Source organism: Anguilla anguilla, chromosome 17 (assembly GCF_013347855.1).
Source record: "Anguilla anguilla isolate fAngAng1 chromosome 17, fAngAng1.pri, whole genome shotgun sequence".
Taxonomy (NCBI): domain Eukaryota; kingdom Metazoa; phylum Chordata; class Actinopteri; order Anguilliformes; family Anguillidae; genus Anguilla; species Anguilla anguilla.
The window spans coordinates 19,240,586-19,263,055 of NC_049217.1; the positions used below are offsets into that span (position 1 = coordinate 19,240,586).

At 45.2% G+C, this 22,470-nt stretch overlaps 2 protein-coding genes across 5 annotated transcripts; both read left to right on the top strand.

The window, feature by feature from the left end:
• The first annotated feature begins 5,889 nt into the window (after positions 1 to 5,889).
• On the top strand, positions 5,890 to 13,961 carry LOC118216148. Its single transcript, XM_035397182.1, has 15 exons — positions 5,890 to 6,598; positions 6,760 to 6,930; positions 7,416 to 7,534; positions 7,769 to 7,928; positions 8,144 to 8,262; positions 8,442 to 9,531; positions 9,836 to 9,963; positions 10,455 to 10,665; positions 10,901 to 11,025; positions 11,275 to 11,371; positions 11,480 to 11,584; positions 12,550 to 12,642; positions 12,773 to 12,950; positions 13,341 to 13,455; positions 13,554 to 13,961. Exons 1-15 carry the CDS (start codon positions 5,986 to 5,988, stop codon positions 13,623 to 13,625), a joined length of 3,396 nt encoding a protein of 1,131 aa, XP_035253073.1. The 5' UTR covers positions 5,890 to 5,985; the 3' UTR covers positions 13,626 to 13,961.
• A 1,432-nt stretch (positions 13,962 to 15,393) lies between these two features.
• LOC118216328 (zona pellucida sperm-binding protein 4-like) lies at positions 15,394 to 22,247 on the top strand. 4 transcript variants are annotated; one of them, XM_035397418.1, is made up of 12 exons: positions 15,396 to 15,910; positions 16,773 to 16,894; positions 16,972 to 17,080; positions 17,212 to 17,346; positions 17,607 to 17,779; positions 18,107 to 18,189; positions 18,423 to 18,550; positions 18,823 to 19,006; positions 19,735 to 19,873; positions 21,095 to 21,182; positions 21,722 to 21,865; positions 21,947 to 22,247. In XM_035397418.1, exons 1-12 carry the CDS (start codon positions 15,748 to 15,750, stop codon positions 22,114 to 22,116), a joined length of 1,638 nt encoding a protein of 545 aa, XP_035253309.1. In that variant the 5' UTR covers positions 15,396 to 15,747; the 3' UTR covers positions 22,117 to 22,247. The 4 variants fall into 4 exon arrangements, with proteins under 4 accessions (XP_035253311.1, XP_035253309.1, XP_035253310.1 ...); XM_035397419.1 differs by having other exon boundaries at positions 15,399 to 15,910; positions 21,095 to 21,164; XM_035397421.1 differs by lacking the exon at positions 15,396 to 15,910 and adding an exon at positions 15,969 to 16,065.
• The last annotated feature ends 223 nt before the right edge of the window (positions 22,248 to 22,470 follow it).

Genomic DNA, 22,470 nt, shown 5'->3' on the forward strand with positions numbered 1-22,470 from the left:
AAACGGAGGCCCGACCCGCCCAGTCGAGAGGGTGAGCATATAGTCAGACATCTGTTTCTCCTCCCACCGCCTCTACCCCACCCCACCGCACCCGCATATCCCTCTCCCTCAGTCCTACACGTTCATAGAGAAATGCAGTATATCTAGCGTTGTCTTTCACTAGTCTTTCTGATTTACCATGGCTTGCATTGGCGAAGCAATGATAAAAGGGAGGGGTGTAATGTTAAAGTGGCGCAAGACCGCCTATTTAAACAAGTAAAATAAGTTTTACCTTATTAAATTTACAATAAAGGTTCATATATGATATTGTGAGGGACTCCGTATTTGTTTCCTGTAATACCTGTATTTCATGCATCCAAATACACACCCAAACTTTTCTCTCTCTCTCTCTCTCACTCACTCTCTCTCTCCCTGTCTCTCTGTCTCTCTCTCTCTCTTTCTCTCTCTGTCTCTCTCTCTATTTCACAAACTATGTGGTAAAGCGTTTGTTTTTCTGTATGTTTTGCCTTTTCCATCCTCTTTCCCTTTCTTGAAGTTGTGTCTGGGCACAATGACTCATTCAAGTTTGAGGAACTCCCAAAATATTATCATCAATTCAGTATGTGCTATCATGGCAACATGCCATCTGACTTCTCATCCCCCCCTCCCCCCTCTCTCATTCTCTCGGTCTTTCTTCCCCTCAGCTCAAAATGGCTGTTGTAGCATGGCTATTGGTACACAAATTTGGCCCGCAATGTTTACTCTCTTCTCCACCCTCTTTCTCTCCCATCTTTCTCTTTGGGTGGAGAGTCAGAGTGAAAGAATGCAGTCGGTTGGGAAGGAGGAGAGAGAGGACAAGGGCATGTCACAGCCTGAGAGAAAGAAAGACAGAGAGTGAGGGAATGAAAAAAGAGAAATGTAGACTCAAATGTAGCACTCACAAGCAGTACTGAAGCCCACAAGGTTTTGTGGAGAGGGAATCATCCAGCATGTTTGTACCACTGCTGCCTGTGGGCAAAGCGGGAAATCACAGATCTGGAGGGAGGGGCCTGGATCGGATAAACTTTATCTAGGGTTGGGGGTGGGGGACGGGGACCCCGCCCAGCCATAGGTACCAGAGAGTTCTTTGGGAACTTTCCTCGGTCAGCAGGTGCTTGGCCATATCATGATACTACATTTTGGGGATACCCTTGCTACACTGCTGCTTCTGCTGTCCATGTCCCTGGGCAACAAGTTGCGTGTGGACACTGCAGTCCTTCAGTACTGCACTCTGCCCTCCGGGCACAATGTAGCTCCTGAGTGGTGTCTGCATGAGGCACAAGAGGTTGTATAGAACAGTTAAAATCTAAAGGACTGTGGACCGATTGTTGGATCCAATCGGCAATTGACTTTGCCCTGCAGACTCTTGCTGTTCTTTACACACCCCCAACCCTCACCCCCACCCCCACGACTAGTGTTGCTCTCTGGGCTGGGGCAGTGAGACCCAACTCATGTCAAAGAAGTGACATCATCACATTCTCCAGTGATTGTAAATATTTACATCATCAGCCTATTCAATAGCATTTCAAATGTCTTGATGTACAGTTAATCTGTGCATCACACTCATTTCTATGGTTCGAGGAACCAGAATTGTACACCTGCCTGTTAAATGTCCCCTAAAATTACGACGAGAGATAAAGATTTGCCCCAAGAAATTCTACTATTAACCCAATTTTTTGGCGTTGTCTTTTGAAAGGAAATAATTTCTACAAGTAGTACTTCCACTGGTTGCAGACTTGCAGTATGTGCACCCCACCCTGCAGCTGCCGGCCTGCCTCGCCCTGTCTCAAAGCCAGGGCTACTCACAATACACTGGGGTACAGGTCTTGGGCTCCAGGGCGCTTGCTTGGACAAGTGCCGACACTTGGCCACTGCACCAGCCTGACCTCTGGTCAAGCTCAAACAGCTGCACAACACTTCTTGCTGATGAGATAAATGAACTTATCGTCACTCTTTAGCACGTGCTCATTGAGAGGGAAAGAACAGAGAAGGGGGGGGGGATAATGTTGTTAAACCTGATTGAGTCAGGAATCTGTCATGCAGTCACTGCCCACAAGATAAAGGTGCAGTCTCTGTCAGCCTTACCTTCTGTCAGACAGCCCTATGAGGCTACAGAATCAGAGTAAAGTGCTTCTAGTGAAATACAGCAGAAATAAAATCACACCGAGGTGTGGCATATTATGTGGTAGTAATACAAGGCCAGGAAGCTTCCCTCATAATTTAAGCTTAGGCCATGAATTAGCAACTTTTCAACCTCCTTTCCAAGTTCTGCATTTTCAGACACTGTGATAATGCCTTTTGCCGTAAAAGATTTTGGTCAATAAGGGGGTTAATCCGAAGGCATGAGTCTTGAGAAAGACTGAACCAATTTGCCCCAATGACTCAACATAGGGTTCAATGTGTGTGTGTATGTGTGTGTGTGTGTGTGTGTGTGTGACAGAGAATTTCCACATGCGTCTGTGACACAACGCCTGTGCCCACATGCCAAGCACAAACTTGATGATAACCGCTGTATTTCTCACAACGGTATAAATAATCTGTCTGCGGCCGCTCAGCTCACACGTCTCGGTGGGGTTTTATCCCCGTCTGACGCACCTAAAAAAACGACACGACTGTTTCCTTTCCTCCACACGAGGGATGGGATAATTGCGAAAGACGTTTGAGATACCCGTTTGGTTATGACCAAATAAACGTGAAGCGAATCACAGCCTCCCCCCCACCCCCCACCCCCCCCCCCCCCGCGCACCTGAACCTGTGTGACATATCCTTCATCTCAGTCTCGGTTCTCATACTGGGAAACACCAACCACGCCCCTTCCTCCTCTCCCAGTTCCTCAGTCACATGGCTTCACCCTGCTGTTCCTCAGGGCGTGGCACACACACGCGCAGGCAGGGCCGACACTGTGAGCAGCTCAAAACTGCCTTTCCTGAAGGGAACGGTTGTTGTTTTTTTGTTTGTTTTTTTCCGCAGTGTCTAAAGAGCTGTGGCAAACTTCACCAACAGCCGTGTTAATTGCGCATGTTATGTTTCTCATTCGCTTCTGTTTCAGGGACATCGCATGTCCTCACAGAACCCCCAGTGCTCTTCAACCCTCCGATGGCCCGTGATCTGCGGTCAATAGAGCCTCCCCTTCTTGGTTCATGCAAGTTTTCCCACGTTCAGTTGGCCAAAAAAGTTTGCAAAACTGGCAACTACCACTTACTAGGAGGAATGCTGGAACATGTAGAGAATTGTGGCATGTCAGGTTACCTGAAGTGGTGGGGGTGGGGTGGGGTGGGGAGGTGGGGGGGCAGGTGAGTGTCATTTACATTACATTCGGAGAAATTAGTTCCAGATTGCGGATTCATTTGTGGGCAGCCATTTCTATTATGCAAATCCCAGGGTAACTGGCAACCTGTTCACTGGAGTTTGCATAATGACATCATTCAAACATTAATGTAGGATGCAGCTTAGGCGCTATTTTCTGAACTGGCCCAGGGCAATGTCTCTGAAATAAAGCAAACCATTGTGACTGAATGTCTTTATCCAATAAAAATGACCAGTGGGGTGCTGTAAGAATTACATACAGTCTCATGTATTTAGTATTATTAGTTTTAAAAACTGTTTCTGTATTATTTCATGATTTAAATGTAGCTGTAAACCATGTAATCAACATTAAACTGATGTGATGGATCCCCTGTAGTTAACTAACTTTTCTTAGACATCATCTCTTCTTTAACAGAACTCTGCCACTCCTCCTCTTCCTCCCACTGTCCTTGTCTCTCTCTCCCTCTTTCTCTCTCTCTCTCTTTCAATCTCTCAATGAAATCCAGACACATATTTTGCTTTGAAACGTTTGAAAAGAAAACAACTTCTTTCCGTTGCTAGGCAACCCAAAATATGAGTCATCACGGAGCCGCACCCATCTCTTCCCCCCGCTTCTGCTCTGACTTTTTTCATGCATTGCTTGTATTGTAGTGGAAGACCAGTCAGTCGGTGTACATACTGTTCTGTTTAGCATAAAATTCTGTTTAGCCCCCACCCCAAACTCTCTCAAAAGCAGATGTCGAACAGGGAGAGGGAATGGGAGATATTATGTAATTTAGTGTAGTATACTTGGCTCATACATTGCAGCGCGGCTAAATGTGTTGCAGTCGTGGCAGCAGTAGTAATAGCACTGGCGTAATTGTAGTAGTTTAGCTACATCTGAATATTCCTGTTGCACAGGGCTAGTTGCTGCACTTCTGTTGAACGCGTAGAGTCATTTGACTGAAAAACACCCATGCATTGTGATTTTCCAGAACCGTTTTCCAGACAATAACCAGATAACAACTTTATTATTATTTGTAGTAGCACGTTGTGATGCATTCACTTATTTTATGACGAAATGCACACATCGATCCATGAAATGATCGCAAAAGACATAATCAACAGGATACAATGTGTAATTTAACCCGCAGACATGCCATTCGTTGCTTTAAATTCATGCATTTATGTCTCCGAAGAGGGACAATGAAATGGAGTTAGCATTTTACAGCGCCATTTTTTTTATTCCCCCAAGCTTTTTACATAACAGTTTACTTAAGTCCCGAACAGGTACCAGCACGTAGAATGCTCTCCTACGCCATTGGAGAGCTTTGATTTCCAATAGCTGTGCAGACAGGACAGGGGCACCCTGAAGGGAAGAGGGAAAACCAACCAGATGTGATGCACGGCTGACCTCTAGATGAGAGATGGTTGTATTACACCTTGTAGCCACCAATCTCTCTCAGAATACGGAAAAAGACACCTAATGAGTTTAACATGCTTCCATACGGAAGAGGACTAGGGTCACATGTGAAATTTTTTTTTGAGTTCTGACTTTAAAGTCAGAACTCAAAAAAAAAAATTGCACGTGGCCCTAATCCTCTTCCGTACTTCCATTTTCTTAAAAAAATTTAAAATTTTTTAAAAAAGTCTAGGAGATGGAAAGCTCGTAAAATAAAGGTGTTGTTTTTTTTGGATTAAACTGAAAATACGCTAACTGATTCCCTACATGTTTTGGAAGGTAACTAAGATATTCAAATGATTTAAATCAGGGGTGCACAACTAGGGCCGATCCGTTTCCGGAATTTGTGCCAACTTCTGCTCTTAATTATTTAATTCATTCAATCATACACTTATCTGACATTGTATAGTCCTGGATAAGTACCAGCTACAGTCGCAGACTGCAAGTGCATCCTAAATATTTCACTGTACTTAAGTACAGGAGTGAACCGGTTTAGTTTACGCTGAGCTATTAGAAAACTAAAACTAAGGTAATTAGCTGGAACAAAAACCAGCACATATACCTGTCCACCCCTTATTTGATTGTGGCCTAGCCTTGGTAGCACACCAGATTAGCTAAATAAATAAATAAACTAAACTTGAAATGGAAAACCTATTGCGAGAAAGACAAAAAACATGTTGCAGAGCAAGGTTATGGGGAATGAAAAAGCAGCAGCAGCAGCGTGGATTATTGACTATAAGGAATTGGATTTAAAGTTGTTGGTAGGCCTAGTTACTTCTTGACTGACCGAGAGACGTTTCTGCTTAGCTTGCCTGTATATCTGTAGGCTAATTAACTACACACTTGCAATTATTTAATTTGGCAGAATTGTCTAGCCTACGTATTGCAGCTCAACCTTTGAAATTTAAGATTGAACACGACATCAGAGTTATTTAAAAAAAACAAATCTTAAAAAAATAAAATAAAATAAAATAATCAATTTCCAACCATCACAACCTAATAGGTCAGAAGGCCTTAAACAATTGTGAAGAATTGCTAATAGGCTTGATATTTTAACAAATCCATTGACGTTGGAACGCGTGAAAATGTAACAAAAGAACACAGATTCTATTGGTCTGTCAGTGTCAATTTCAAGATAGTGTATTTCGACTCGCGCGATCCGTGTAAAGACCAGAGACGGTAAAGACTGATCGTAAAAAAAGCAACAGCAAAACTTTAAGATGTTTTGGAAACAAATGGGGAAATGTATTTTCTTTCTTTTTGTTGCACATAAATTGATTACTTTAAGTGCGTGCCTTGAGTCGGCAGACATTAAAACTTTAGCTACAGCACGTGATTTGAAGGCAAACGGCCACTTAAATGGAGGGTACCACGTTTATACTAAAAAGGACGGTAAGTTCAGCCCAAGGTTTGGGAGACTCGTGGTTGGCCGCACAGCATTGAGCTACCGCAACAAAGTCGGCCTGGATGTTGCAAGAGAAGACGGCCTGTACAAGAAATTCAGCGGCTATGGCGAAAATGAAGAACGAGTGGAGAACGGGAAACGGGCAGGTCTAGGTCCAGCTAACGCAACTGGGCAGTCTTATCAGCAGGTATTTGTGCCTCAGAACTTCAGTCGAACCCTGAAAAATTCGGAAGCAAACACAGAATCGCCGGGGAAGGCAGCCCGAGAAGGGAGTCCAGATCAAAGCGACAATGTCAGCACGAAGGGCTGGTCCTCTCAATCGAACGGTTGTACTCTTGGGGAAATCAACTCAAGGAGCACGGATAACATCAAGTCTTCTGGATCAGTGAAGTACCAGGCTGGATATCAGTCGGATTCAGCCCTCCCTGGTGAACAGCAGGAACCTTTGATTTGTCGGTCTTTGTTATCAATGCCGAATTTTGACGTAGCCTAAAGATGTATTATTTCTTTTTTAATTTATTTTTTCCTGAAGCTAAGGATTTATGGTGTTTTTCATGCTGAACCCTGTCGTTGTTGCATGCTCTTTCAGGTGTAGAGGAAGGAAGATTGTCTCAAGGGGAGGTCACAGGCATTTTTCCTGGTTCTGGCTCTCCGGTAAATGAGCTCTGGCTGCGGACGATGGCCTTGGTGCAGTGTGGGTACAACAACATGAGTCTCACCGTCAGAAAAAGTGAATCGGCGCGCCTCATGATAGATCAAGGTAAGATTTCAGAGGTGGATATATAGAGTTTTTCCAACATGTTTGTAATGTAGGAACCTTGTACAAACTGGGGTGCTTTGAGACTGCAGCAGCATGTGCCTAGCCATAGAGTCCTTGCATGGCCCATGCATGAATGCTTTTCATGTGGGCTTGATTCAGATGGACATAACTGTGGTATAGAAACTGTAAACTTGCATTGATTTTTTATTCTTTCATGGGTGGGCCAGCCAATGCCTTTCCGCAGTGGCTCTGTAGTGGGTGAAGTTTTGCTATCATGGACATCAGTTGGTGGAGAGGCGGGAGAGCCTCCCCCCCCCCCCCCCCCCCCCCCCCCCATTTCCCTCCCCAATCGGCCTCCATCCAGTGCCACTGAGCTAGGCTCCCTTTGCTTCTTACGAGTGATTTAGATTGACCAAACCTGTTTAACCTGCATAAGGACACTCTGTTGCAGAACTGACAATCCCATTTAACGGTCTCCCTCACAGGACAGACACCCCCCCTCTCTCTGTCGCAGCTGCCCTCTCTCTGTGGCTACTCTGTGAAGACCACATGGAGGGACCTGGTCTTCACGGCTTTCTATGATGGCTGTCATGTCAGGCAAGAGGTACACCCACAGCCCCCTAAAACCCTGCCCCTATACCGCCTATCAGTATGACTCTCAGTATATGTCAGATGAGAGGTAGCACAGACAGTATGGGTCTCGCTGGCTAGTTACTGTCCAGTCTTGTGGTTAAACTGAACTAAGTGCAGAAATGAAAATGCCCCAAATATTCACAGAAAACCCATCATCTCTTCCTATTCCCCCCCCCCCCCCCATTTTTTTCTCTCTCTCTGTCAGGATGGGAGTCATGTCTTGTCGTTGATTTGGTGGGGGACCCCTGTGAGGATGTCCTGCCCTATCCTGCCGGCCCCCACACCCCTCTCCCTCTGTTGCAACCCCTTTGGCATGACTGTAACAGTTGGGGGGAACGGGTCTGCGGCTGACATTGGAGTCGACAGTAAGTTTGCGCAGGTTGTGATTTTGCGTTTGACCCCTTGCTGGAATTAAGTGTGTGTTGGGGAGAGGGGGTGATTAGGTTGGGAAGTGTTCACTGTAGAGGCTGTAGACTGAGTGTTTGGGGGGGGGGGGGGGGGGGGGGGGGGGGGGGGGTGGTGGTCGCTGTAGAGTGCCCCACCACCTCAAAGTTTACCATCCTGTGTCTCCCTCTTGCAGTGGGGTATGAGTGGAGGTCCTTGGCATCAGTGGCTCAGCAGTGTGGGTACATCGTGGAGGTGAACCCTGGGAAGCTGGTCATCTCTGTCCCCTTTAACACCTGCGGAGTCGCTTTTAAGGTTGGTTATGGCCAGAGGGACAATTTAAAATAGTAAATCATCTTTGTAAGAGACTAAACTAGGAATGAGCTAATCTTTGTGTGAGCATGTGTTTTGTGGTAATTTATTCATTAAAATTATGCATATTGGGTGTCTGTGTGTGTCTGTGGTGTGTAAATGGTTTTATATTTCTCTCCTAGGATGGGAAGTACATCCTGTCCCTTCAGTCAGGAGAAAAGGAGAGTGCCTTCTCCTGTCCAGCTCCACCTTCTACCCAATTGCCTTCTTCCCCCCCTCTTCTGTCCACATATTCCTATCCCCCACTCAACCCCGCCCCTCTGACGCCACCCCCTGCTCCCAGTCCCAATACCGCCGGCCCTCCTTCCATCCCTGAGCACACCCCCAAATTCCCCATGTTTTTCTGGCATCAGCCCCACTACCCTGCTGCCATTCCCCCATATCAAACCGCCCACAATCCTAACCCTGTAGACTCTCCACACCTCTCCCACAGAGTGCCTGTTCTCTACCCTCAGCGCCCCCAAAATCCCCTCACTCATCCCGAGGATCCCCCTCTTCCCTATCGTCCAGTGTACCCCCCGAAACCCGCTTCTACCTCCCGTACCCCTCAAATTCCTGTTGACCCCTCGTTTGTGATTCCTGTCTTGCACTCACATGAACCCCCTAATCTTCACGCCAACCCCACAGCTCGAACCCTCGTTCCTGACGACTGTGAGACCCGTGACCCCACCTCCGCTAGGCCACCGCCCCCCTTGCATCCAGTCACGGGCCCGTCTCCCCCTGCTGGTCCTCCAGTCCCTTTCCCGTATTATGATTTAGTGTCCCAGCTTCGTCCTCACAACTCACAAAATCCAAACAACCACTTTAATACTCACTCACTGCCTATGACTCCCGCTGTCCGTCCATCTCCTCTTCCTCCTCCTCCTCTTCCTCCCTCTTATCAACACAGCCGCCTGAACCAGCACCTGCTGCACCCATCTATGGACTCCTTACAGAAGCCTCATGGTCCAATTAAATCCCCCCCTCACCCTTTGCCCTTCCTCCCACATCACCACAGAAACCCTTCCTTTAACCGTGCAAAGTATCCCCATCCAGTACATCCCTGCCCAGCAGGGTCTCGTCTAAAATCATCTGTGTCCCCAGTTTCTCTCACCCTGCCACTGGCTGGCCCCCAGGTCCCTCCCTTCTTCCCCCTGCCATCCTTAACCTGTAAACCGAAAAAAATGACCATCACTCTACCTTCTGCTCACCCGGCCTCCATTGAAGTCGAAGGTAGGTGTGCGGTTGTGCGGTTTATCCAAGGTCACCTGTGCCATTTGGCTTGACATGCATTTAACACATTGCCCAGTGACATGGATCGATCTCTAACTGCCACGAGTGTGTGTGATCGGTGAAACTGCGGCGTTGCACGTAATGCATGAGCCAAGGAACAAATAGCCTCATTGGACATGGGGCAAACTGCTGCATTAAGTTATTAATCGTACATTTCACATTCTGTATGCTTAAGGCAGAAAATAGCCTGAACATTTATGCAACAGTCTGTACTATAAGCACTGACGCCGGAATGCTCTGGCAGATCAGAGAGTCAGAGAGTGGATTCCTTTTGGCAGCACTGATCCTGATTGCTCCTATACGTTGTACATCGGGGAGCTGGGAGTTTTGACTTTCTCCTCACCTCTCCCTGCCTGCTACAGTTGCACCTTGGTAAGTATCCCTGCAACCAGGCAGTGAGCCTGGATTGGATATTTGTATCCAGTAAGCTAAGGATGGGTAAGCTGGTCTGAGGCCCTGTTTCAGAAAGCAGGATTGCAGAGCTGGATAACTGCTTTGACCCAGAATCCTCCCAAATTTGTAACATGGACTGAAGTAAAAAAGAGCCATTCCAGGTTTTACTCAGTGCAGTTATTCTGCTAACTCTGTAATTGTGCTTTGTGAAATACTCCCCTTGATTTCCTGTTGGGGGCATTAATCACTTTGACACCTAACTCTGGCTGTTTTGAAGTGTATGGCCCCAGCCACTGATCCTGCATCAGGTATTTACTATTGTTTAACGTGGTGTTTGATGTGGATCAGGGTGAACTTGGCTAAACTGACTCAGAGTCTGGTGTCAGGTGCAGTGAGTATTTGTAACTGTTGGACCTGCAGATGGTGTACATTAACCAGTCTTTCTCCTGCCCCCACCCGCCCCCCACTAGTCCCCCTCTGTCCTGTCTCTGCATGTGAGGTACTGGGACATAGCACTTCAGCAGTTGCAGATTTTGGATTTAAAGTGTCTGTATTCACCTGGCTCCACCACGCAGTCTCCAGCCACAGAACATCCTACAGCCTACAAGCCTCAGGTCTATTGTATGGCTGATCACATGAGTGTGAGACTGCCACCTGGTGTGTGGGATGTCTTTGTTCAGGGTAAGTGCGTGTGTGTGTATATGCCATCTTACCTGAATGGATCCAAATGTTCTTTGTGTTTCAGTAATGGGCAAGTTTCACTGAATTGCATATAGATAGGATTGTGTGCAACATGCATATTAACTATATTATAATGAATACATTTGGTCGATGCCTTTTTCTGTGTTGATGTGGAAGTGCAGTTTGGAGGGAGTGAAGGCTAGTAATGGGCTTGGTGTCCTGTGCAACTCCACAGACATAAAGGGGAATGAGATCAGGCTGCTGGAAACCCCAGAGGATTGTGGGTATGCAGTGAGGAAGCATGGTGGTGATGGCACCATTCTGACCTTCCCCTTTACATCTTGTCACATGACTAATCAGGTCAGTAATTGCCTTGGGTCACTGCCGGGTTTTTTCCGCTTTGTACCGTATAAATATAATACAAGGCGTATGCAATTTTGTGTTGGGGAAAATAATATATGATTTGGTGAGGATGAGGCATTTAAAAAAATATTTACAAAAACTTTAAATGTTGAGGACTTTCCCAACAAGCTTAAGGCTCCGCCATAGAATTGAAGAGAAAGTGATGAATCCACAAGTGGTAATTTGACAACTGAATTTATTAAACAGGATCAGAAACACACCTTTGGCATTAAAGTCCTGAGCAAACTTGGATCACAAGTACAATGGCTGTCCTGTCCTCTTGCGACACCCATCTCTAAACAAGGTGAGCTGTGAGGCATAAAGTGAAGTTTCAAAAGGTCAGTATAATATGGCCCACCCCCACACTTAATCCTGTGATGCAACATCCTGTCCCCATCCCCCCCACCCCCAGACTGCGGTTTCCCTGGTGACGCTCGGCGGCTCTGTGGTCCTGGATGTGGTCCAGTCGGACAGGGGCCCTGCCCGGACTCTGGGCCGTGCTACCTCCCCACACACGGTGAGTGGCCCTGCCCTGACTGGGGCATGTTACCTCCCCACACATGGTGAGAGGCCCCAGGCAGAGCTTTAGATCTGTGGGGATATGAAGAGCCAATGTGAACTGATGCACATCCCCATAGGCCATGACGTTGCCGATTCATAATTTAGGAGTAGCGTGAGAAACTGGTTTGGTTTCCAGTTTATTAATACTGGCTGTTTGCTGTCCTCAAAGTATTTTTTTTTTTTTTTTTTTTTTTTTTTTTTTTTTCCCCTTCCCCTGGGGAGTTTATTTATTAATTCATTCATTTTTAAAAATCATACTTACTGGATTTTTGGGGTTCAGACTGTTTTGCCCAGTTTTTCCTGGGTCCTGATTTCTGTAAAGTATCTTTGATGGTGCTTCTGTTAAAGTGCTATGCAAATAAAATTGGCATGAAGGTACATTCAAGGACTTTTCCAGACATGCAGATAGGATACAAAGATTAATGGCAGTTTATTTTATTGAGAAATGAGCCTTCAGGGACAGAGAAATCGCAGTGCAATCCAGTTTTGTTTGAATTTTGGGCCAGGGCGATGCTGGAAGAATGTTACAATCATAGCCAATGGTAAATGACTACAGCTATTAGCTGTGCACTTTTTCAGTTCTCCTTTTTAAATTGGGAAATATTCTTTTTTTTTTTTTAAATATATATAAACACTCAATAGTATTGGTGGTGGGGAAAAAATGGTAGAATCAGTGGACAGTGGCATTCTAAAGCTCACAGATTAGTGTGTGAAAGGTCTTCTTTGAATGGTCTCATTGGACAACTAAGTGCCTGTTTGGCTTTGGTAAGGAGAAGCGGGTGCCTGAATTGGCTGTGTATAACAGGCCACCATGTGGCTTTCCAGCATGGGTACGAATGGCCATAACTGTATGCATTCATGCATATTTACTTTAAAAGTTTTACTTATTCAGGCCATTTTGTTATCCTCCTGTTCCTATAGGGTACATGGCAGATGGGGGTGCAGCCCATTCAGAGGAAAGCCCCTCCATTCAGACTGATGGGCCAGTGGGTGTTTATCTGAAGATTGCCACAGGTGTGTACACCTACTTACAGTGGTGCTATCTTTCTGTCTGTTTTGCATATATATAATATATTCTCTTCAGGGAACCTCTATTTTCAAAACCAAATAATCAGTTGTCACTCAATGTGTTGCCCACTCCCAGACCAGAACTATACCAGCTATTACCTGAAGAGCAGCCAGAAGTTTCAGAACCATATGGGGCGGCCACTCTTCCTGGAACTGGGTCTTGTGAATGCCCCTGACCCTGGTCTAGCACTGTTGGTGCACTATTGCCTGGCCTACTCCATATCTGAACAGACTCCCTGGATCATCTACCACAGGTGAGTGTGGTGGTTTACCTGCCCATACTTGTCTCTGCCCCCCCCCCCCCCCCCCCCCCCCCCCCCCCCCAACACACACACGCACACACTTGCATACAGTTTGTTGTTGCCGATTTTTTAAAAATGTATTCTTTTTATAATGGCTTTGTTCCTTTGTTTTGGACTGAAGCAAATAAAACCATTCATAGAGTACAGTGGTAATAAAGCCAAATGAGAGCCAGTGATAGTGTACAATCTGGCTATACCGTACTTCTGGGATTCCTGACTGTATCTACAGGGTACAGCCAGTAGGCATCCTCTAGTCCCCAATGGCAGTTTTGTGGTCGTCCGTCATCGTCGTCAATATGCTCAGTGAATGTCCTTTCTGGTTCTAATGCCTTCTGCTTTCAGCTGCCCATACCCCCCGCAACCTCCTCTTCCTGTACCCCCGAGTCCCGTCAGGAAGCTCACCATCTCGACATTCGAGCACCTGCCACCGAGGGTTCCCTTCTCCCCCGATGAAGAGGTGGGACGCTGTCCGACCATGTCACCCGCGTGGTAAGCGAGCAAGTATCACGCAATGCTGTGATACTTAACCTGTTGATCTGTCTCCTTGTCCAACAGATCCACTTTTGGTGCTCCACAGAGGTATGCTCACCGTCCCAGAGAACCTGCATGGAGGGCTGCACCATCTGAGAAGCCAAAATGTGTGACGCTCCCAGGTCCGCCTGTAAAAACTGTACTGCCAACACGCAAGCTGGGGCAGGGAAAGAGGAAAGGACCCATGTTGACCGTAAAAGCTGAGGTTCTGAGATTTTGTGGAGCGAAAACCTTGTTCTCATATGTAGCCTTTCTATTCCAAAACCAGAGGGCATTGTTTTTGTTTTTGTTTTTTATTTTTATAATCCCCTCAAGGATTGTATGTTCAAATATTGCTAACTTTAAGAATCTATCAACCAACCAAGTGTAAATGTTTTAAAAATGTGCATGAAAACACTTGTATTAAAGTAGCTAAACGCACATGAGGTTTCAGCACCTACTGGCAGTTCAAAAAAAAAAAAAAAAAACAATCCAAGAAACCTTGGCTGGCCTTTGCTGAGACCAGAATGACAACTATGGGAAGTGACCAAAATGGAATGTCTCATTATGTACAGTTTTGCACAAATCTCTCTCAGCAGGGTGTGGTGGCTCAGCTGATTCTAGACAAATACTGGGCCAGTGGAGAAGGAGGGGTGCAGGGCTCTGCTGGCTGTAGAGAGGGTGGGTGGGGGTGATTCTCCGTAGATCTCCCTTAACATCCGTCCAGAGCAGGCACTGCCCAGATCCACTGTGATCCGGATGTGCTGAGGTCACCGATAATTAGATTTGCACATTTGTATTGTTTATGGCTTGACTCAAACATTTTATTTGCTCTTGCTATGAACACCATTCCCATGAACAAACAAGACGGAATGCACAAAGGGGAGTGGAGCTGAAGTCTCTTCATGAAATAGTATTCACAGTGATGGCTGCTTCTACCATGAATTATAGGTCATGTGTTTTTAAAAACTGCCCAAAGATCCCTGCTCTTCTCCCCCCCCCCCCCCCCTAATGATAATGTGCAGTTGAGCACGGGGGTGGGGGAAGCTCCACAGGGTTTGTTTTGGATTGATACAGGCCAGAGGAATGGCAGTCTGCCCAGCTCTGGCTCACGGGGACTAGGGCTGCAACTGTTGGCAGACTTTCAACCATCTCCAAAGGGCCAGAGGCACATAAAGGGAAAAACAATCGGAGAAAGTTATGTCTGTTGGACTTATTGCAAAATGAGAGCCAAAGTGACAGGCATGCAAAAGAGAGGGGTGGGGCTGGGTGGGGGAGGTGATTTTCATCTGCACTTCAGAGTGGAAGAGATTTATATGCTTGAAGAGTGTGAGTATAAATCACGCCACATTTAATTCCAGGTTTAGTCTGGCAAGTTTTTTTTTTTTGTTTTGTTTTATTGCACTGATGAGTTTCATTATTTTACTCGAGTGCATGTCACTTTTTTCCCAAGCATTTTGTAATGGTTGGAACAGGATATGTGACTATTAACAGTACATTTAACTCTGGAAAGGAATTGATGAGGGTGGGGAAAAGGAGGCTGATTGAAACCAAATATGGCTCAAGCCAACATTTGATATCAATCACTGATTTAACCAATCATTGGCATTTTGCTGAAAGAAACCATTTCTAATTTATCAGACCAACAGCTATTTACAGCTCTGCGCATAAGGAAGTTCAGTAAACCCTATTTTTATACGGTCTATGAGTAGACCTCATTACAGCAATCACTAGCTTATGTCAACGTAGTGGAAATATTTCCTCCGACCACCAGGCGACGCCATGCTCGGAGGGAAGCATCTAGATGAAAGCCACCTGAGCACAATACAAAGTAGTTTGGCTCTTCCAAGTTTATATTCACAATCTAATTATGATGGGACAGGACGAAAAAACAACGGAATGTTATGAAAAAACAATACTGAAAGTTTTGGCAGGAGAATACGAAATGTTTAGTCAAGGCGTGGCAATGTCTCCATCAGCCAATTAGGAATCAAATTTAAAATCGACTTCTACGTCATCAGTCTTTAAATTACTGGGATGTATCTACGAAATTCTTTTCAAAGAAATTACTCGTTCGTTTCAGTTCTATAAATTAAGATTTAAATGGATCGTCGTTATTAGTGTCGGAAAAGTAATCTTATGGCAGACTTTATTTATTTACCACTCCTTTCCGTGGTAAATAAAACCTGCAGACTTACAATTTATCAAATTGAAAATATTAAACATTTTTACAAATAAAATGAGGCTGGTAGTGTGTGCGATGCTGGTTTTCCTAGCGCAGGGTGTCCAAAGCGGCGACTTTGCTCTCCGGTCCCAGGATGCCAAGCCATCCGTCACCTGCACCAGCCGCCATATTCACGCGCAGTTCGGCCTAGCTGTACAAAACAACCTACAAGTTAAGGGTGAGAGTTCATTCAGATCGTAATTACAATATTTCGCGCAAGTAAGGTCTTGGGGTGAAGGCCCTTCCGTCCTTCGAGTCCATTGTACTAAGACACATCAAGAGGAAGGGTACAGCTAAGGGTAGCCATTACTCACTCAAGTTACATGTGCAGCGGTAAAGTTGTTCTCGTGTCCGCTATATTTGAACGTCGGTAGCGCAACTTGAACGAAAGAAAGCGAAACAGTCAAGTCGAAAAAATAAAGCTATTACGATCGTTTTGGCTTTATGTTAAAAATAATATATATTTTTTAATAAAGCTAACTTTACGGGACTGTTCAACTCAATGTGTGCGGTTTGCATTGATGACGTATTTTTGTAGGCCAACCCGGATGTTTCTTTCGCCATGGGTTCCCTCAGTAGATTTACAATGCTAATTTTCCCATTGGGATTTCGTTTTCTGTCGAAAATAAGGTCTGTGGTTAACGTATGCCAAAGGCAATTTCACATTTTGTTCCACGGAATAAATTACATCCATTATCTCAACCGTCGTTATGTGCTTTAAAAAAGTGAGTTGCTATGTTGAAACTACAACGGTTGTCGTGCAGACGGGCTAGTATGGAAACTAGAGTGACGGTTGCCAGAAAGCGACCGTTGTTGTAGTTCAATATACCAACTTACTAGCAACTTACTTTTTAACAGCATCGAAATCCAAGGTGGTGATATTAATGGATGTAATTTATTTCGTAGAACAAAACGTGGAGCTCTCTTAGGCCTACGTCCACCACAGACTACAAACGAACACTATTTGTTTCTAAATTTTGTCTTTGCTAGTCAGCCAGCTGTAACACCAGTTTGAGGTTCATCTTCTCTATCTCCCCCAGATGATGAGTTCAGGATCCCGGTACATGATACTAAGGAAAAATGCGGCGTGAAATCGGTGCAAGAGGAAGACGGACAGCTGTCCTTCTACAGTCTTTATGACAGCTGCTATTCTCATATTGAGGTGAAAAATGGTTTCTGTTCGGTCTCTGCTGTGGCCAGTATGTATCAAGTTCTTCTAAGCCCTCTCCTTCTCTCCAGGGTGACTCAGTATTAGTGGCTCTGGAGGTACAAGTGGGGAAAGAAGGTCCGTGGTACCGGGTGAACATCAGTTGTCCTCTTAGTCAATACAAAGCTCCCGACCTTAAACGTAAGTATTTTTGTTTTACTGTCTTACCTAAATGGATGGCTGTATGACAATGTTAATTGAAGGTATTTAAAAAAAACTGGAGAAAATGTGGTGCCCAGTTTGTTTTCAGCGTGCCCCTGTTTACATTTCAGTGATTTCAGGAACTTGCAGAATACAGAAGTCCTTGAGGGTGTCCTGTGGACCCCAGGGCATCTCTCGAGATGCCTGTCTGAAACTTGGATGCTGCTTCTGCCGTTTTAAATCCATTTGTTATCACAGAATTGACGGTAATGGCTGTCTATTTGTGAGGTAGATGAGTACTTGTTTGTGTTGCATGGGTTGAAGCAACAGAATGGACCTTAAGCATTTGGTCTCAATTGCACATTTCCCAGAAATGGATGTACAGTAATAAATCATGTGTTTAAAGCTTGAGGCTCACAATCATGGAGGTGGAATTGTTACCGTCACCCATGAAGGTCAAGTCACCCATGAGGCTCTGTTGTGTGTTCTCTTGCACTCTCTCAATCTTCCCTTTGTTTTTTGCCAGCCTGCTCCTTGGATGGAAACTTTGTGTTCTCAGTGAATACTTCAGACTTTCAGCTTCCCATTGCCCTCAGCAGCCTCAGGGTCAAAGGTCAGCCCCAGTGTACCCCAGTAGCTACCAGCACAGACCAGGCAGTCTTCAAATTTGGGGTGACAGAGTGTGGCGCAAAGAGAGTGGTGAGTCCGACTCCATTTTGGGGTATCCTGTAAATTGCTTAATGTTTCTTTCTGTCAGCTGGCTGCGTTCTGCTCTCTGCACCTTTTGGAACCAAGATGACTTTTAAAAGTTTGAGATTTTCAGTAATGGTTGTAAAAATGTATAATATTTTTAAGTACATTTCACAACCCCCAGAGGAATTGCATTTTGCCGACGGCCCTTAAGGTAGAGGTTGTTTATGCAAGTCAATAAAATGCTTTCCTTGGGCTTCTGTCTGGCAGTGCACTCACGGTCCATTATAACAGTCTATCTGTACTGGTCCTCTCCCTGCCCACACTCTCAAACAGGTACTTGGGAAGGTGGTGAGGTATGAAGTGGAGGTAGAGGCACTGCCACTGGTTCTGACTGAAGCCAGAGATTCACCTTTCAGGTAAGCTTTGCCATTTTTATCTGATCAATGCAAAAACAATTGGAATATGAAATGCATATGGTTACAGCATGTAAAATGGATTTTTATTTATCTAACCCCCAAATACTTGTACAGACTTCTGTGTCCACTGAAATTTATGTTTCCACTCTCAGTTTTTGTTTAAGAGTGCGGGTGTGCACTTGTGTACATGCGTGCATGTAAGAGTATAAGGCTGTCTTCTTCCTGTCCCATAGACTGCAGGTCCGGTGTCTGTACGCTGGGTCAGTGAGGCTGCAGACCAGCCTGCTGTCCAAGGACCCCACTAAACCCCCTCTTGTCTCTGCAGTGGGAACTCCCAAAGTGAGGATGAGAATAGCTAGAGGTAATGCACAGGACTGGGCGGGCAAACAATAAAAAAAATGTATATTATTATTCGTTCTGTTCAAGTTTTTTGAAAGTTTGAGGTCAGTCAGTGAGAAGTGTGATGTTTCATACTGGAATATCACTCTTCTACATTCACATGTCTACATTCGTTCTTTCAGTAAAGCATTTTAACTCATTCTGCTTGTGCTCAAAAAACAGGATTGAAAACTGCAATTAGTCTCATGTCACTGGTTGGTCCTTGAAGATGATTGACATCCCTCTGTTCCTCAGATGGCTCCTTCTCCTCTTTTGTACCTGAGGACGAGCTGCCTTTGGAGCTGTCCCTGCGAACCCCTGTGCACGTGGAGGTGTCTTTTGCCAGGCCCTCCCAGAATCCTGGAGACTCTCTACGCCTGCGAGACTGCTTTGCCTTCCCAGCTTCCAGGCACTCACTCTGGACGCTGCTGCATAATGGGTAAGGGGAGGGAATAGGAGGAGTCTGGTATTGCTGAGGGAGTGGGATAGTGGATATTGTAGTCCTAAGTGAGGGGGATTTGTGGGTATTGTAGGAGAGGGTGGTTTTTTGTGCTGAGGGAGGGGTACAGTGGGGTTCATAAGCATGACTGATCAGAAGAGGGATTGAAGGAGGTGAGTATGTAAGGCAGAGGTGTCGAGCTCCAGTCCATTGGCTGCAGTGTGGTGGTTTTCAACATGGTTAAGTACAAGTTAAGTCATTAATTGGTGAGTCAACACACCTTGTTCTCAAGGTCGTATTGGCTGCTGATTGAAAGGAAATCGCAAACATCTACAGATACTGCAGCCCTCCAGATATGAAGTTTGACACCTTTGATGTAAGGGATCTGTCGGAATAATTAGGGCCCTGTGACTCAAATCACGGTCCTTAAGGGCCAAGAACTACTGGTTTTCGACCCTCCCTTTACCTGGGGGTTTAGTGTGAAATTAGTCCGGCCAATCAGTAGTACTCATCTTTAATTTAATTACTTGGTGGAAAAAGAATACTAGGGCTGTATTTGGATTTGAGGGCCAGATTTGAGTGTCCATGGATTAGGGGCTCAGTGGGCTTCATTAAGGGTTTGGTCAGGGCAGGGCTGGAGGGGTATGAGTGATATTAATTGGGACATGTTAGTGTTTTTCTTGCCTTTGGGATGAGATAAGCTAACTTGCTGGTTGTGCTACTCCCAGGTGTCCCAACCCTCTGGACAGTGAGAGGAGCTCTGTGCTCCTGGGTCGCTGGGGACAGTCTCTGTCTCAGGTCAGGAGGTTTGATGTGAAAACATTTGCCTTCATTGACCCCAAGACTGGAGAGCCAAGTATGGAAGAGGTGAAGGGTTTTTTTCACACTTCACACTACAGGTTTAATACTGTCTGTACATTGAGGGTTTGATACTGCCTGTACACTGTGGATTTAACACTGCACTCTGCAGGTTTAATTCTGTGTATATCATGGGTTTGATGCTGTCTGTACACTGCAGGTTTAATACTGTGCGTACACTGCACTGTGTGCACTTTTGTTTTAAAGAGTAAGCTCCAGATATTCTAAAAAAAGAAATGCTCTAGCCAAATGGAAGTTGTCCTATTTTATGATTCGCAATGTTAAAAAAACATAATTTTATTGAAACAAAGGCAAGAAATAAGGCCTAAATTGCTTAATTTTTTGTAATTTTGTGATGAATGAGGAACTGAAATTCTGTCAAATTAGCTATAGCTAGCCTCTTTTCCATTAAAGAATTGATGCACATAAGTTATTGTGACAACTCTTATGGAAAACGCGTTAAATCAACATAATGCCAGACTAATTCACTCGCTAGTGATGGATTGGAGTACATCCTCAGGTAGGAGCTAAGCTAGCTCGCTGCCATCCATCTGCAGCCATTGATGGCACTTACACTGTTGGCTTGCAGCCCATATTGTTTAATGTACTTGTAGTGGATATGCACAATTGGTATCGGCCTTTTCGTATGAATCTCGGCAAGATGGCTAAAAAGCTTTCCAGAATGTGCTCTGGTTGTTGACTTTGGGAAGAAAACTTAAACTCCGATCACCTCTGGCGGGTGCACACTGTGGGTCTGACACTGTCTGTACACTGTGGGTTTGACACTGCACACTGTGGGGTTTGACGCTGTCTGTATACTGTGGGTTTGACACTGCACACTGTGGGGTTTGACGCTGTCTGTGGCTTTAATATGGTATACACACTGGGTTTAATACTGTATACGCTAGGTTGGATACAGTCTGTATGCTGCAGGTTTAATACTGTATGTACACTACGGATTTAATACTCAGTGTAAACTTTGGGGTTAGTACACTCTGTACCCTACATGTTTAGTACTGTCTGTACACTGCAGGTTTAATACGTCAAGTTTGTTCTTCAGAACTTAGCAAATATGAGCAGTCACATTTGTGTGTGTGTTTGTGGGCACGTTGCAAACTTTGGTTTCTTCCCTTTTCATAGAAGAATCCGATCATGATACGAATTTGCATAGATGGAGTTTGTATGCATGCAGTCCAGCAACCCCAGTGATCATTTTGTGCTTTTTCTCAGCTGTATTTCTACTGCTGGGTGGAGATTTGTACAGAGGAAGAAGAATGTGAACAGCAGTGCCCAACCCTGTGTGAGTGTCTGATCCTCAGTAAGCTCCCTCACTCACTCTTCTCTTCCTCTCTCCCTCTCACTATTCTCTACCTCTCCTTCTCTGTTTTCCATTTCTCTCCCTCATTATTCTTTCCCTCTCCATCCATCTCAGTTCTTTGCCTTAGTGGTGGGAGAGTGAAGCTTGATCATTTTCATGATGGGTGGAGCTACTGTAGAATGTCAATCACGTATTCCTCATCGCCCAATCGAGATTTCCAAAAGCTAAACCCCTATGATTGGTTCAAATCAGTGAGTCACAGGTTCAAGTTATTCACTACTTAAGTAGTAATCAAGGTTTTGATTGAAGACTGATTCTAGCTGAATAGGTGCCTTAGTGCTGGGCTCAAACAAAAACCTGCACCCATGCTGGCCTTTTTCAGATCGCACAGCCTTGCTGTAACTCATCTCCTGCTGTTCTTTAAAAATGCCATTTCATTCCCTTTTTTCTCCTATCTTTAGATGCTGGCCAATTGTGGATGTGCTGAGGAAGCTGGTGAACCCTGTTTACTGATCCTGTATTTTTCTTTTCTTATTAAGCTCATGGCAGTGGTAGGATGAGGAGGGAGTACAAATCAGATCGAGTCTCACAACTTGTGTTCTTTGGCCCGGTTCTGTTGGGCCAGAACAGCAGCGGATGGGAGGAAATTCATGGGCCCGAGATTGCAGTTCCTGCCGCGATAGGTTAGTCCAATAGGAACTTTGTATCCCTCAGTTTGGTGTACAAATGGAGTAACACGTGCTGTCTGTCCCTCTCTCCCACAGTGTATCAGATGTTGTCTGTATGCTCCCTCTCTGTCACCTGTGCCTCCGCTCTTTTCCTCCTCCTCTTTTGTGTGTGGTCTAAAGCGAGGGAAAGCCGCCAAAGTCGCCGCTCACACGGGGAGCCGGGCATCGGCACGGAAACGGAGGTGGCCGCCTCTGTGATTGGCTGAAAGTGGGATATAATTTGGGTAATAATATAGGAATAAAGAATTTCAGCATATAGAATTTTGTTTTTTCCATTTTGTTAGAGATGACAGAAATGAAGCAATCTCTCAATAAATTTCCAGCTCTTTACTCTTTACTAGTCATTTGGCCATCTTTACTTTGAATCCTGATTCTTTGTTTGGAAATGTATTTATTAGTGTCCCGTATGTATATGTACATTTTCACCCATGGAAGACGTTAAACTATTGAATGAGACTAATGTATCAGGGGCAAACTATCCATCAGCCCTGCCAGGCCACCCGTGATCATTGCAGTCACAGTCGGTAACGTCTGATTATGGCTCTTGCAGAGAACCTGTG

What these genes read in the sequence shown, in the direction of transcription:
- LOC118216148 (XM_035397182.1), top strand. Translation starts at nt 5,986, where the DNA reads ATGTTTTGGAAACAAATGGGGAAATGTATTTTCTTTCTTTTTGTTGCA. An exon ending in GTCGGATTCAGCCCTCCCTG is followed by an intron (nt 6,599 to 6,759) that starts GTGAACAGCAGG and finishes ATGCTCTTTCAG; the next exon opens with GTGTAGAGGAAGGAAGATTG. An exon ending in GTGGGATGTCTTTGTTCAGG is followed by an intron (nt 10,666 to 10,900) that starts GTAAGTGCGTGT and finishes GCAACTCCACAG; the next exon opens with ACATAAAGGGGAATGAGATC.
- LOC118216328 (XM_035397418.1), top strand. Translation starts at nt 15,748, where the DNA reads ATGAGGCTGGTAGTGTGTGCGATGCTGGTTTTCCTAGCGCAGGGTGTC. An exon ending in TTGTTATCACAGAATTGACG is followed by an intron (nt 17,347 to 17,606) that starts GTAATGGCTGTC and finishes GTTTTTTGCCAG; the next exon opens with CCTGCTCCTTGGATGGAAAC. An exon ending in GCCAGAGATTCACCTTTCAG is followed by an intron (nt 18,190 to 18,422) that starts GTAAGCTTTGCC and finishes CCTGTCCCATAG; the next exon opens with ACTGCAGGTCCGGTGTCTGT.